The 12,984-nt window shown below is 45.4% G+C and overlaps 1 protein-coding gene across 4 annotated transcripts in view; it reads right to left on the reverse strand.

Moving 5' to 3' along the window:
- The window catches only part of LOC135378747 (E3 SUMO-protein ligase ZBED1-like), a 33,049-nt gene that overhangs the window by 18,626 nt on the left and 1,439 nt on the right, over nt 1-12,984 (reverse strand). For 2 of the 4 annotated variants that reach the window (XM_064611836.1, XM_064611837.1), the window contains exons 2-5: nt 12,563-12,664; nt 8,829-8,930; nt 6,497-6,613; nt 880-975 (exon numbers count right to left, since the gene is read on the reverse strand). In XM_064611836.1, the coding sequence (XP_064467906.1) occupies nt 880-975; nt 6,497-6,605 (205 nt within the window). In that variant the 5' untranslated portion in view covers nt 6,606-6,613; nt 8,829-8,930; nt 12,563-12,664. The remainder of the gene's footprint in view (nt 1-879; nt 976-6,496; nt 6,614-8,828; nt 8,931-12,562; nt 12,665-12,984) is intronic. The other 2 variants (XM_064611833.1, XM_064611834.1) reach the window with 2 other exon arrangements.

Raw genomic sequence — 12,984 nt, forward strand, 5'->3', positions numbered from 1 at the left:
TATTATGACAACGCAGCCAAGTTGGCTATTAGACATCCATTTCCAGCACCTGATGTTTGTGAACTGGGACACACAATCTCCCTGATCAGCAAGATTTCTCACATGTCTGAGGTAATAAAAAACAAAAAAGTTTATCGTCACAATTACTAGAGTATCGATGTTGTTGTGATGTTCAGAACCTCTCCGCGCCTCGTCTTTGTGCTTTTTCACTGCTGGGTCATGGTAACCTCCTCTAAACGCTACCATGCTAGCCAGTACAGTTATCGGTCCTCCTCTCTTTTCTCTTAGTGCTGGAGTTAAAGGAATGGAATGAGGTTGCCAAGGCATTCCAGGAGTAGGAATTGACCACACCTTTCCATTCCGAGGAACTCAAAGGAATGGAATTATCACATTTCTCCATTCCTCGGAATGGAATTGGAATGGAATGGAACGGGTCACCCCATTCCACAACCCTGCAGTGTCAAGTGATGACCTCTTTTTGCAGATTAGGTCAAATTAAATTTTTTGATAAAAATTATGCGTTAGTACCGCGCAGCAACTGTGGCTACGAGCAGCGTACAGATGTGGACAGATGGAGAGAGGACAGCAGGAAGGAGTGGGGGACAGCGGGGTTAGTATGCGTCCTGGGCAGACTTCAAGGGGAACTGTGCCGACATTTGACAGGAAAGTGCAGATCTGGAAGTGTTAAATTGGTGCAGGGAAGGAATGACACCGACATGCCTGATGAGAACGTTCTGCAGACAGAGAGTAGCTCCATGTCATGCCGACACAACACCATTTTTCTTCTGGCAGTACTACACGCCGGGCTCAGTTCTCCATTCCATGATCATTTTTGCGGGTACAGGGGTATTAGCATCAGAACATGGACTGGATACTCACCTGCCATATCTTCCTCACTGCCCCCATGGTTCTCAGGAGAGCCCATGTCTTCATGTTTTTCACAGATAAGATTACTTGCTGGACCTGTTCCCTCCGCTGTGGATTAAAAAAAAAGTTATTGCTTCAGCTTTGAGTACTGCTCATACCAACAAGATTGCACCTCCATGTGCATCATTTGGTGAACCAACCGCCAAGAGGCAGGCAAGCAAAAAACAGTAGCATCTCATCAATTCCAAGTCGCCGAAAAAATTACAGATTAAACGGGCATTCGAATTAATCGAACCTGGGCACATGGTGAAGGAAAATGCGTAAAGATGCGATAGCGTGTGTGCACAAACTAAGGAACTTCTGGACCCAGAATGAGCTGAGCGAAGAGGCATTCAGTTGCTGTGCCGTTCTTGGGGACGCACGCGCAAGACATGGTCAGGAAACTACAAACTACAACTACGAACTACAAACTAAAAATAACAGCTTTTTCCAGGCTCCGTGAGAACGTTTAATAAATTGTTTTCTCTGCGAGGAACCCCGGTGCTGTTCTGTCCGGTGCACAACATCCGGTGCACTCAATCTCGGGCATGTATCGGCCATGGGCGTACCGAGAGGGGAACTCTAAGGGTGCTTTTGAAAATGGTGCACTCTTTAGTCATAGGTCGTAATGATTATTCTCAGATGTCATGATAGGGACCAGGGTTGCGGAATGGGGTCTCCCATTCTGTTCCAATTCCATTCCGAGGAATGGAGATTTGCGATAATTCCATTCCTTTCAATTGCTCGGAGTGAAAAGGTATGGTCAGTTCCTACTCCTGGAATGGCTTGGCAACCCAATTCCATTCCGTTAATTCCCTCAATAAAAGAAAAGGACCGGTAACCATACTGGTAAGTCCAGCAATGCTACAGGAGATTGACATTACCAAGCACGGAAAAAGCACAAAGACAAGGTTATTTCACTCTTTTACCGTGTGCAGGTGCGGTGCAAAGGGTGCGAGGGCAGAAACCAGCACGATGAAACCAAAACTGCCACAGGGGCACCCAGACCATTCCATTCCCATTCCTAGGACAGTTTCCGTCATTCCATTTCAATTCCATTCCAGGCTCTGCTAAATCTGGAATGATTCCGGAATCATTCCAACTCTGGAGTGGCAACCCCTGATAGGGACCTCCGAACACCCACACGGTGCACAACGTCCTCCTCCAGAAAAAGATGTGGTGGGGGGTGGGGGTTGGCACTCTTGCCCCTCACCCCCACCCTGGAAGTGCCCCCCCTCCCTTGGAAAAAATCCTGGGAACGTTCATAGTATTGGCCTAAAAATGTGATATTTGGTTATAGTGCAGTACCGCTTATAGTGCAGATTTTCGGCGGTCCAGTCACTCTGTTCATTTGTGCAAGCCGTGTTCAGAACTATGTCCCCCATGAGAGTTGAGGCACAGGTCTGTTCCGTGTCTCCTATCCTGGCGCACTCTTCGAAAGACACGAAGCCCTCCTCGGGGCTTGCATCTCCAGCAGGAGGTTGCAGCACCTTGCAGATCTCGCGGCTGCAATGATCACCACCTTTTCTTTCATCATCAGCACGTTGTACTTCACCCGCTGGCTGTCTGCACAGCCCAGACGCAAGAAGTGGACTTTGAAGCGGATCTCAACGAAAGCACGAAACGAGAGCAAGCCAAAACGCAGTTCGCATAATCCGTAATGCCAGCACAGCATACCAATGAAATTCGGTAAGAAAATTATGAATTAAGCAGGATACGGGCCAGTTTTCTCCAAAATAATGCAGCAAGATTGCAACACGGTTGCCAATTAACCGGAATTTGGAGATTGAATTAGCGAGGTTCTACTGGTACCACACCATTTTTTTTTTTAAGGATGAGCTTGTGCATCGTGAATGTATTACGGCAACATGCAGAATGCAGGAGGTGATGACTTTTATTGTAGGGACAGTCTTGTACAGCCTCGTTGATTCTGCGACTAAATCAAAATTAATCTGCGACACTTACGCGCAGCAGCGAAAGTTGGCATTCAGAACAGCAGGGTAGCCTTGGAGAAGTTCAAAGCAATGTGCCATAACGCAATGCACCAACGGTGTCATCAGATGATAGCCAAATTGGCAGACCGGTGTGTGTAGTACCACGCAGCAGTTGGTTGAGCTGTGCGTCAGAAGTGGCAGAAGCACGATAACATTGCAAACATTTCTGTCAACCATGGCAATCACTGCCGTTGCAATAGCGCTTATCACTACAGTAAACCCTCGTTATATCGAAGTCGCTTTATTCGAATTATCGCTTTATTCGAAGTACGGCGAAGTCCGCGTGCATTTCCATGTATATTCAACCAGATTATTCGAAGCACGAGGGCAGCGAACTCCGCATATTTCGAAGGGCGTGCCTGCCATCGGCTGCTGGTTACCACGCAGAACATTCCCGAAGGCCGCGTTTCCTTCTTTTCTTTGTTTTTCCCCTTGCACAACGTTGCACAATCACGCTGCAACCTCTTTTCCTTCTGTACAATGAGGGAGGAGCGGGAAAGTAGGACGCAGGAAGATGGTTCATTGACATGGTAGAGGGAAAGGGAAAGACCAGTCATGTGACCGCCTTAACACGTGGGCACTTCTCATGTGGTTTTGTTTTGCGCGGTTCATTGTCCATTTGGCAAGTGCTGGTGTAGTCTTTTGTCTCTTTTGCACCATGGCTCCGCGGAAGTGCTTAACCCTCAAGCCTCACCCTCAACCAACACCACGTCCGTTTTGCAGCCTATGGACCAGGGCATCATTGAAATGACGAGGAGGCTGTACCGGAAAAGCCTTCTTCAGCGCATGTTGCTTGCGTACGACTGTAACAAGGGCTACAGCATTGATCTCCTTGGTGCAATTCATCTGATTTGCCGTTCGTGGAGGGACCTGGAAGGAGCAAAGATTGCGAATTGCTTCGCGCATGCGGGTTTTTGCCGCGTACGTGCCGCTGCTCAGCCAGTCGAACTGGATGACAGGGAGGAATCTGAGAGCCTCTACAGAAGAGTTCATGATCTTGTGGGGCAAGAAGTGGATGATGATTTCGACTCCTTTGCGCGAGTGGATACGAACGTTCCGGTCATCAGTCCTGTGACGGATGCCGAAATTGTGGACATCATCGTCGGTCACATGGACGTCGACGAAGGAGCCTCGGACGACGAGTCTGAGGGACCGCGTGAAATCCCTACGGCAGCGGAGACATGCAATATGTTGCGGTTGATTCGCAACAAAGTAGAGTGCAGTGGCGGTGACTATGAATTGATGACGTGCCTGAGGAAACTCGAGGAACGACTCCTTGCCGGGAGCGAGGCCACGCGACAAACCCAACTAACAGCGTTTTTTTAACGACAATAAAATATTGTCGCGATTCGACGGCGTTTTCGCTATTCCCTGTGTCTGAGTTTACCGTTTTTGAAGCGTCTCCGCTTTTATCGAAATACTGCTTATATCGAATTTTTTTGCGGTCCTGCCGACTTCGATATAACGAGGCTTTACTGTATGTACCTCAATGAAGCGATACTTGCCACAATTTGCCATTTTTTATCGTTTCTTTGTTTTGGAGTACAAGGACATTGAAAGCTTTTTTTAAAGCCTGCGTGGCTGCTTTGAATAAAGACTTTGAAAAAAAAAAAAAGCAGAGCTTTTTACTTGAGTGACAGTTCGGGCTGCCCAGTCATCCGGACTGACTTTGTCGCTTCTGGAAACCCTAAAATTCCAATGCCATCTGTACTTGGCATTATCTCGCAGAGAAAATCGTTGATCGTTAGCATTGCGCTTCAGGGTTAAACCCAGTAAAATCCATTTTTGTCCCCCTTTCTCCCTTTCTCCTTGCGCGGTAATGCTTCGGCCGCTCCCCCTATCCTCAATTATCCGGGAGAACTGGCAAAACAGGTTTACGGCGGGAAAGGAACAAGGCGCTGACCCCCACTGACCAGCGAACCAGAACGAGTCTCCTTATACCGTCATCGGTGACGTGCCATCATACCTCCTCATCCTCGTTATAGCTGGAGTGGCGAGTTAAGGGTAAATGCACGGAGCTATGTTTATTTGAGTTTTTTTCTGGGAAACAAAATGCACACATCAAAACCTTTCGTGCTATTCGGTATAATGACACACACACTTTCATCGGATGTCTTAATCTGAAATTTTTTTGGATGGCCCTCTGTACACCTTTAAGGATGAACCCCCAATTTTTACCTGTCAAATTGCCCTCACTGAGAGGTCTGTAGGAATGCATACTAGCTTGCTTGGCAGCAAGTGCAGTTGAATTACCATCTGTACCAAACCAGTACAGTTGGTTCCACTAACTGGGCATGATTGCTCCACGAATTTAGCATACTGAAAATTTTTTCACCAGAATTTGCGCAAATTTAGAGCACACGCTCATTTACCCAATTTTTACCCCCCAAATTTAGAAAAAAAATATTTTGCGCAAATTTCGGGCTCTATACAGTGCAACCCGCGTATAACGATATTGACGGTAATCGCGAATTCCATCGTTATACGGGGTACATCGTTAAACGAGGGTTGACCTAAATAGCGCGTCCCTGAAAAGTCGCGCGCCACCCCGCGTGTAGCAAAAGAAAAAGAAACAGATGCTAAAAAAACAGCGACCAGAACTCGTGGAGGGAACGGACAACTTCTGGCAACACTACACGTCACCGTTCCGCAAGTCGGCTTCACCTAAAGCCTGCATGCTTTAGGAGAAGCTCGCTTTAGAACACTATCGCGCGACTCGCGGGTGGAAAGCAAGTGCTGGGCCTTTTGAATCATCTCGCGAATTTGAGCAGCATTGGCCAAATACGGAGACACAAAACCGTTACCACCGGCCTCTTTCACTGACAGTATTGAAAAATGAACAGTCGCTGTCTATTTTCTTGCCTCAATTTTTATTTTGGTTTAATTCTTTTGATACGAATTTCGGGTGATACGAATTTTTTCCGCTACCCCGTGAGATGCGTATCATCAAGATTGTACTGTATCTTATCGCGGCGATTTTCGCCGCGAGCTTACGCGCACGGGACAGCGTCCAACATCGTTACACAAGTACTCAAACCACGGTCTCCATCGCGGTACACGGGTCGTTTCCCCATAGAAACAATGTATATTTTGACGGTAAAATCATAAACCATCGTTGTACGAGGGATATCGTTATACGCGATATCGCTATCCGCGGGTTTTACTGTAACTCAATTACACTAAATTTACTCCCCCCTCCCCACAAAACCAGATTCAAATCAGCAACAACATGGAATCCAATGTAATCACAGCTAACACAGAGCTTTGGAAACTATGTTGTAAATGCATAAATATGTTCATACAAACAGTCGACACAGAGACCCTGCTGCCTCTTAGATGCATGGACTAAAGAGTATTGATACTCAGCGTCAACCAGAACTGGGTTGAATCAGGGTCAGTTCAACCCCATTACACCCAAATTATTGAAGCAAAATATAACCCGATAAATTCCCCCTCCCCACAAAAGTTGTCAAAAAATATAACCCGAAAAAGTCAGGCCCTAATTACTACTTAACGAATGGCATGTTGCTTGCCATTTTTTAGTTCACCAAATCATGACACATAAGCTCTTTGTACGTGGGTTTAGAATTGCCCACCTGAAGAGCCTTCTGTCAGAAGTTCACCAGGGCTTCCGTGGCTTTCTTCAGAAGATGAGTTGGTGGCATCAGGTTCTTCCTTGATGCAGATGGAATAATTTGAAGCCATTGTGGATCCTAAGACAAAAAAATGAACTCCCACTGTAACATGTACAACGTCTTCAAAGGACACGCACTGTGAACCAGGAACATCAAAAGTACTATCCCAGATCATTGCACCAGGGCACCATCAAGGCCTACACGTTCAGTCCACACGGGCCTGCCCATCTAACATGCGACATGACCAACACCACTCTACCGCATTCAACAGTACAGCCACACACACACAAAACAACCATGCCCAAAACAGTTGCAGGCGTGTTTGAAAGTCGTCTGAGGCATCAGTGTACATGTCCATACAGTAAACATGTGTTTCTGTTTGAATCCTACCACAAGCTGTGCTTGTCTGAGGACTCATCTGTTTTTTTTTGTTTTTTTTTGCAGACAAATGTCTGCACAGATCCCTCTGAAGTCAGCCCAGGACGCACACTAACCCCTCTGTTCCCCCTCTCCTTCATGGGGCACGTTAAGCAGGCTCCCGAGCGCTATAACCCGGGTTTTCGGGGAACGTACCCTTGGTGTCTCTACTTAATAGTGTTTGTGAGCCTATCCGGAAGCCGAGCGCCAGAGCCGCTGAGCGCGCGCCGCCTATCGAGCTTTCTTTTGTCGTCTGCTTTTAAGTAAACATAGCAGTAGATCACAGCAGTCCTCTATAATTGTATAACTATTTAGCGCCGACATCTGATGATTCTGGAAACACAAAGAGCATGGGCGGTTGCAACGTGTTCCAACGGTTGCGCCATTTCGAAAGGCAGTACACCGGAACATGCGTCACACTTCGGAACTGGCCTCGCTCTTCCCCAGCGTTCTCCGAAGAAGGGGTGCGCAGGGTGCACACGGGAACGTGCACCGGAAGTCACTGTGGAGGTCTTAAGTGATCCCCTGAAAGAGGGAATGTTCCCGGAGCACGAACCTAACGCGCCCACGCTGTACGCCCACGCTGTACCCTCTCCATCTGTCAACGCTTGTGTGTCACTCGCAGTCACAGTTGCTTTGTGGCGCATACACAGAATTTTAAAAAATTCAGGAGGTGTCGGTCTCTTATTGAAAGGCATTCTGTCGCACAACCGAAAAGACGATTCTGAACAGGACACCACCTGTTTCCTTCCTCACGAATATAAATGCAGACGACACGGGCCTTGTTGGAGAGCTGACATGATGACTGACTTTTCTAACCCTTTCCTGTTTGTGCATCTCTGTAAAAAAATTTTGGGCAAGGGCACTACGTATGTGTATTTTGCTCCTTCACCACTGTGATGCCCTGTCCATGGATGGATCTGTTTTCTGAAGGAGCCTCATTACTAGGGACGTGCCAACGGAATCCTCGAATCCTAGGCAGGGATCCCATTGCTCAAAACAGCGAATCGAATCTTTCGAACCCACCAACCACGTTTGTTTGTTTCTTTTTAAAATCGGCACCTCCAAGCCTGCTTGCCGGCGGCCTCCAGGGCACGCCAAAGCCATAACATAAAGCTCCGATATTACAAGTTTAAAGGTAACACGCTTCTGCTTTGATTGTTTCTAAGTTTTATGGAGGGAATTCAGACTCCTGAGTTTATGTATATTTCCTGTAGTCGATGAACACCATGTTAAATAAGTTGCACTTAGGGAGAAGAATATGATGGGTAAGTCTTCTCCCGAAATTTGTTTTTCATTAAACAAATATATGTCAAATTCTGCTTCAAAACACTTTTTAGTAGAAGAGTTTTTTTTTCCGGGTGTTTTAAACTCTTTTCGAAGAAAGGATTTGAAAGATTCAAAATTCGTAAAATTCGTGGATTCGCAGAACCTTCCTTAGCTTTGGATACGGATTCGTAAAATTCGTGGATTCACGGAACCTTCCTTGGATTCGGATTTGGATTCGAGAAATCCTGGATTCGTCCCATCTCTACTCATTACACACTGACAATTTCGACACATGGAAAAACGGTGAACAGTGTAGCCAGTGCAGACGGACTGCTTGCCATTAGTGCAGTGTATGCAGGTCTTTACAGCATACGCATCACATTTTGAGCACATAACTAGTACAACTATCCCTTCTGAATACTATAGAATCTCTATACAGGGCTTTTTTTTTAATCCTTTAGAGAGTTTTCATAAAAAAAAAGCTATGACAACAGTTATAGATGTCATTTTTTTTCTTTCTCGTACACTCCATTAAGGCACTGCTAGCAATATGATAAGAATGAAGGAACCAAAAGACCTTCCTTAGCGAAAAGAAGAAATTCCTTACCTGGATAATTGTCAGTTATATATTCTGTGTTTTCTAGTGGAGAAGAAATCCTGCTTTCGACCAGTTCTTCTTTGGCTTTAGTGCAGCCATTTGGAGCCCTTTCTGCGGATGGAAAGAAAAGATATATATTTCTACCATTTCAACACACTGTCAATTTCGAGAAAGACAACCTTTAGAAGGGCTGTATGTAATTTTTACCCCACTTGCCTAGGCATACATAGGGTTCTTCATTTTCGGATTAAAGCGGACTTCTCACAATAATTTCCCCCGAACAAGTTTTCAAGAATTCGTGTAAAACCCGATACAGTCAACCCTCGATTTATGAACACCCTCGGCTCCCCGAAAAATCGTTCATAAATCAAGGGATTCATAAATCGAAAATTCCGTGAGTACTATCGAGCGAATGGAACAGTATTTCCGAGTTGATATTGTGTTTATAATGCAATATATTGTGTAAGTTTGCTTTGGACCATGCCTTCTGCTGTATCAGTCTCACAAAACACAGATGTTAGTGCATTCACACTCTGTTTATTATGCAATACTAAATAGTTCAATTTTGCTTTGGACCATGCCTTCCGCTGTGTCAATTGAGGTCGGGAACATTTCTGCAAAAACCCGTTTGTTGTTCGGATTTCGAGGGGTTAAGAACTGAGGGTGGAATACCTCGAAAACGTTTTGTCTGTTCAGGCGTCATTCATAAGACCACAAATAATCCCTTTGAAGGTTTCTGTTGACCTCGGAACGATCCGTTCATAAACTGAAGGCAAAAACGCTTGGCAACTCCTAGTTGGTTCCCAGAAATTCCATTTATTATTCGAATATCGAGGTTCATAAAACGAGGGAAAAATGCGTGTAAAAAGTTTGGTTCCCCGTGCTAGTGTTCATAAAACGAGGGGATTCATAAATTGAAGGTTCATAAACCGAGGGTTGACTGTATATACTCAAAATCTTTGTGGTCATTCCACTTGTCATTCTAAGTACTCTGTCGGAAAAGTGAATTACAATATCAGCAAAGAGAGCTATTTGTGACAACCTATTTGTCCTCCTTTTATGATCCCCTCCTGCGGGAGTCAAAGACAAGCTTTTGTGAAACCCTGGCAAGTGTTTGAATACCGCTGTCATTCACTGCCCCAGTTCCGAGCGGAAATATATAAAGATACTTGTTTCTCGTCCCAGTGTCACAACAGCAGCTTGTTTCGTATGCCTTTCATTTCACCCGAAGATTCCCCGATGACATATCAAACAGAGATTGTAGAGCCACATTTCTCCCCAAATTCTTGCACGTAAATAGCACCAGATTTTTCCCACTCGAGTTTGAAAAATCATAAGACCTGAAAACGACGAACCCTAGGCATGCACAACATTACCTTTTTATAATTTTTTTTTCTCTCTCTCTCTCTCTTCCGTTATGTACAGTACGGCTAGTGAAATGAGTGAACTGCCACAAAACACCCATAAGATACAGAATGAAGGGATAATCTACAGACATAGGTGTGCTGGATGAAAAGACGAATACTAAAACAAGACGAGGCACACAAAGGGCATTTACGCTGAGAGAAACAGGGTTTCTTTGAAAGATGAAAGTCACGGAAAAGGTTAGGTTAGGTTAGATTAGGTTAGGTTAGGTTAGGTTAGGTTCTTAGGCAACTTGAGGCCTTGTATGTGTTTGTCCCTTCTATGTTGTTCCAGCCTCAGAACGTGAGTTCTCTCAGGATTTCTTTGTTTGTCAAAATTAATGATGGCGTGCTAACACATAAGCTGGCCACCCCCTGATGTATCAAGTAAGCTTCACGAATTTATTTTTCTTGCCTTCTTCCTGAACGCATTCCTATCTTAGTTCCGTGGAACTCAGCGATGCACTCACAGTCTTTCATGTGCGGTCCAAAGTTGCCTGCATGAAGCCCCTTAAATTTTTTTTTTTAAATTCCATGTTAGCACCTCGAAGCAACTCTGGCTATGAGCGGCGTACAGACGTGAACACATGAAGAGAGGACAACTGGAAAGAGTGGGGGAGAGGGGGGAGTAACCACTATGCCACGGGAGCTCGTTTCAAAATTTTGTTTGCGTCGTTTTAGGTGTATGTTGACACATCCCCCCAGATTGTCCTATTATATGAATTCCCGCAGCTTAGCAGGAGCACATTCAAGAAATTTGTCAACGTGTTTCATGCTACACTGGTTTGTTTAGTATTGGGGGCAGGCCTGAAAACTTATTCCTAACACCACACACATCTGTAATACCAAATTTGCTGGCCATTTTCCAGCACACCCATGACTTGGATCATTATCAACGTGATCAAAGCTGAGAGTTGAAGCGATAATTCGGAAGCGTGTTCAGACAAAGAGCGCCCAGGATTCTGCCAGCAGTACGCGTCACTGCTGTTGTATCTTTGGCATGGTGTCAGCACAGGATCGTTTATCTTATTCACAGCAAAGATATGCATGGTTCAAGTCCTGCCGCTGCCCGGCTTTTTCTACAACTGCAATATTTCAATTGTTCATGTTCTTAGACACCCTCGGGCTCGTGTTGTGTTCGGATTGCCGAAAAAGCACTGTTTCCGCCGGCGGCACGGCAGAGGTGAGAATGTCAACGCCACGACCTACTAGAATATAACAACCATGTCATAATCGGCAACCCCTATGAGGAGCCCGTCCGCACAATCCGCTAGGGGCGCTACACATCGGCCCACGAGATCTGCATCATGATTGGACAACGGAGATTTGAATTTTGAACGCGCAGAAGCGGACGTACAACTATCGTAGCAGACGACAGCAACGGCTGCTATGAAAACACGTAGAATTATGATGATGATCAACTTTAGAAAGAAGCACCTCCTGTGGGACATCCACCGCTTGTACAAAAATACTAAACTAAGCTGAAGTACAAAGTATTGCAGAAATTGAGTAAGCAATTGCCGAGCTGATGAGTAGCGCCACCACTAGCTTCCAAATGCGGCGCTGGGAAGGGGTGCATATGACATGGTCATTATAATCTAGGATGTCATGGTCAACACAACCTTTCGGCGGCGTGAACGGGTCATGTCGCATTTCACGACTTCACTGACAATTAAAGTTGTAATTATTTAAATTGTTACTGCTGCACTTTATATTTCAGACGATGCGTCACGGTCCCCGTTGTCTTCCGTCCTGCAGTATGTTCCAATCCCGTACATAGCGCTGCCAGAGCCCAGGTCATGGCCCAGATGCTGCTAGGGAAAACTAGGTACGAATTTCCCTAGAAACGGGCAGGATTTAAGGGCAGAGTATTTTGTCGCAGCCCCACCCTACAGCTCATGACGTAAACTAATCGAGGTCCATTAGTTTTGACGACAACAGAGCCCTTTGCTATGCACGAGATCACAGCACCTCATACACCAGAAAATATGGTAATAGCAGAAGTACCATTCAACGTGTAACAAAAGATAAATGGTAGATACACTACTGAAATGTCAGATATACTGTTACAATGGCACTGAATGCAACATATAAAACATCTACATACTGCCAAACGAGTCAGTTTACATAAAATGCTTTACGTATACTGACACAAAAAAGCCTCATCAAGGTGCTTTGACAGCTTCTTGCTTATCTCCCTTTCAACATGTTTATCCACATTTTTGAATAAACAATTACTGTTATTACATTATTATAAAAAAAAGGCAGCCACAAGAGGAGAAAAAAAATCATAATCAAGACAACACAGTGATGCACAGAGGTGGGTTTAATTTGTTTCACCTTCAGTGACTTACGGCGGAACAGAGTAGGAACTGCGTCAGGCCGTAGCTTTTTCCAGTTGTCAGCTCTGTGTTGTTCATAGGCAGATTCTTCAAAGTGGGCCTGCAGACGTTAAAACAATTATTATGTGTGTGATCTGCCTAAAGGGACAGACTAGAGATGTCAACCATTTTTTCAGGTTAGAATTGTGTTTTCCTACGAGTTATGCATACGTGAAACGCGCAAGATCTCATTTAACTGCGCTGTTACCATGGGGCGCATTCATCACCCAGGTTGTGTTGTACATTCATTCCGCATCGACTGGGTTTCCCCAAGACTTTCCAGACGAATGTCAGCACAGTTCCCTCTGAAGTCGGCCCAGGACGCATACTAACCCCCCCTGCCCCCACTCCTTCCTGCTGTCCTCTCTCCATCTGTCCACG

This window comes from Ornithodoros turicata, chromosome 1 (genome assembly GCF_037126465.1).
Source record: "Ornithodoros turicata isolate Travis chromosome 1, ASM3712646v1, whole genome shotgun sequence".
Taxonomy (NCBI): Eukaryota; Metazoa; Arthropoda; class Arachnida; order Ixodida; family Argasidae; genus Ornithodoros; species Ornithodoros turicata.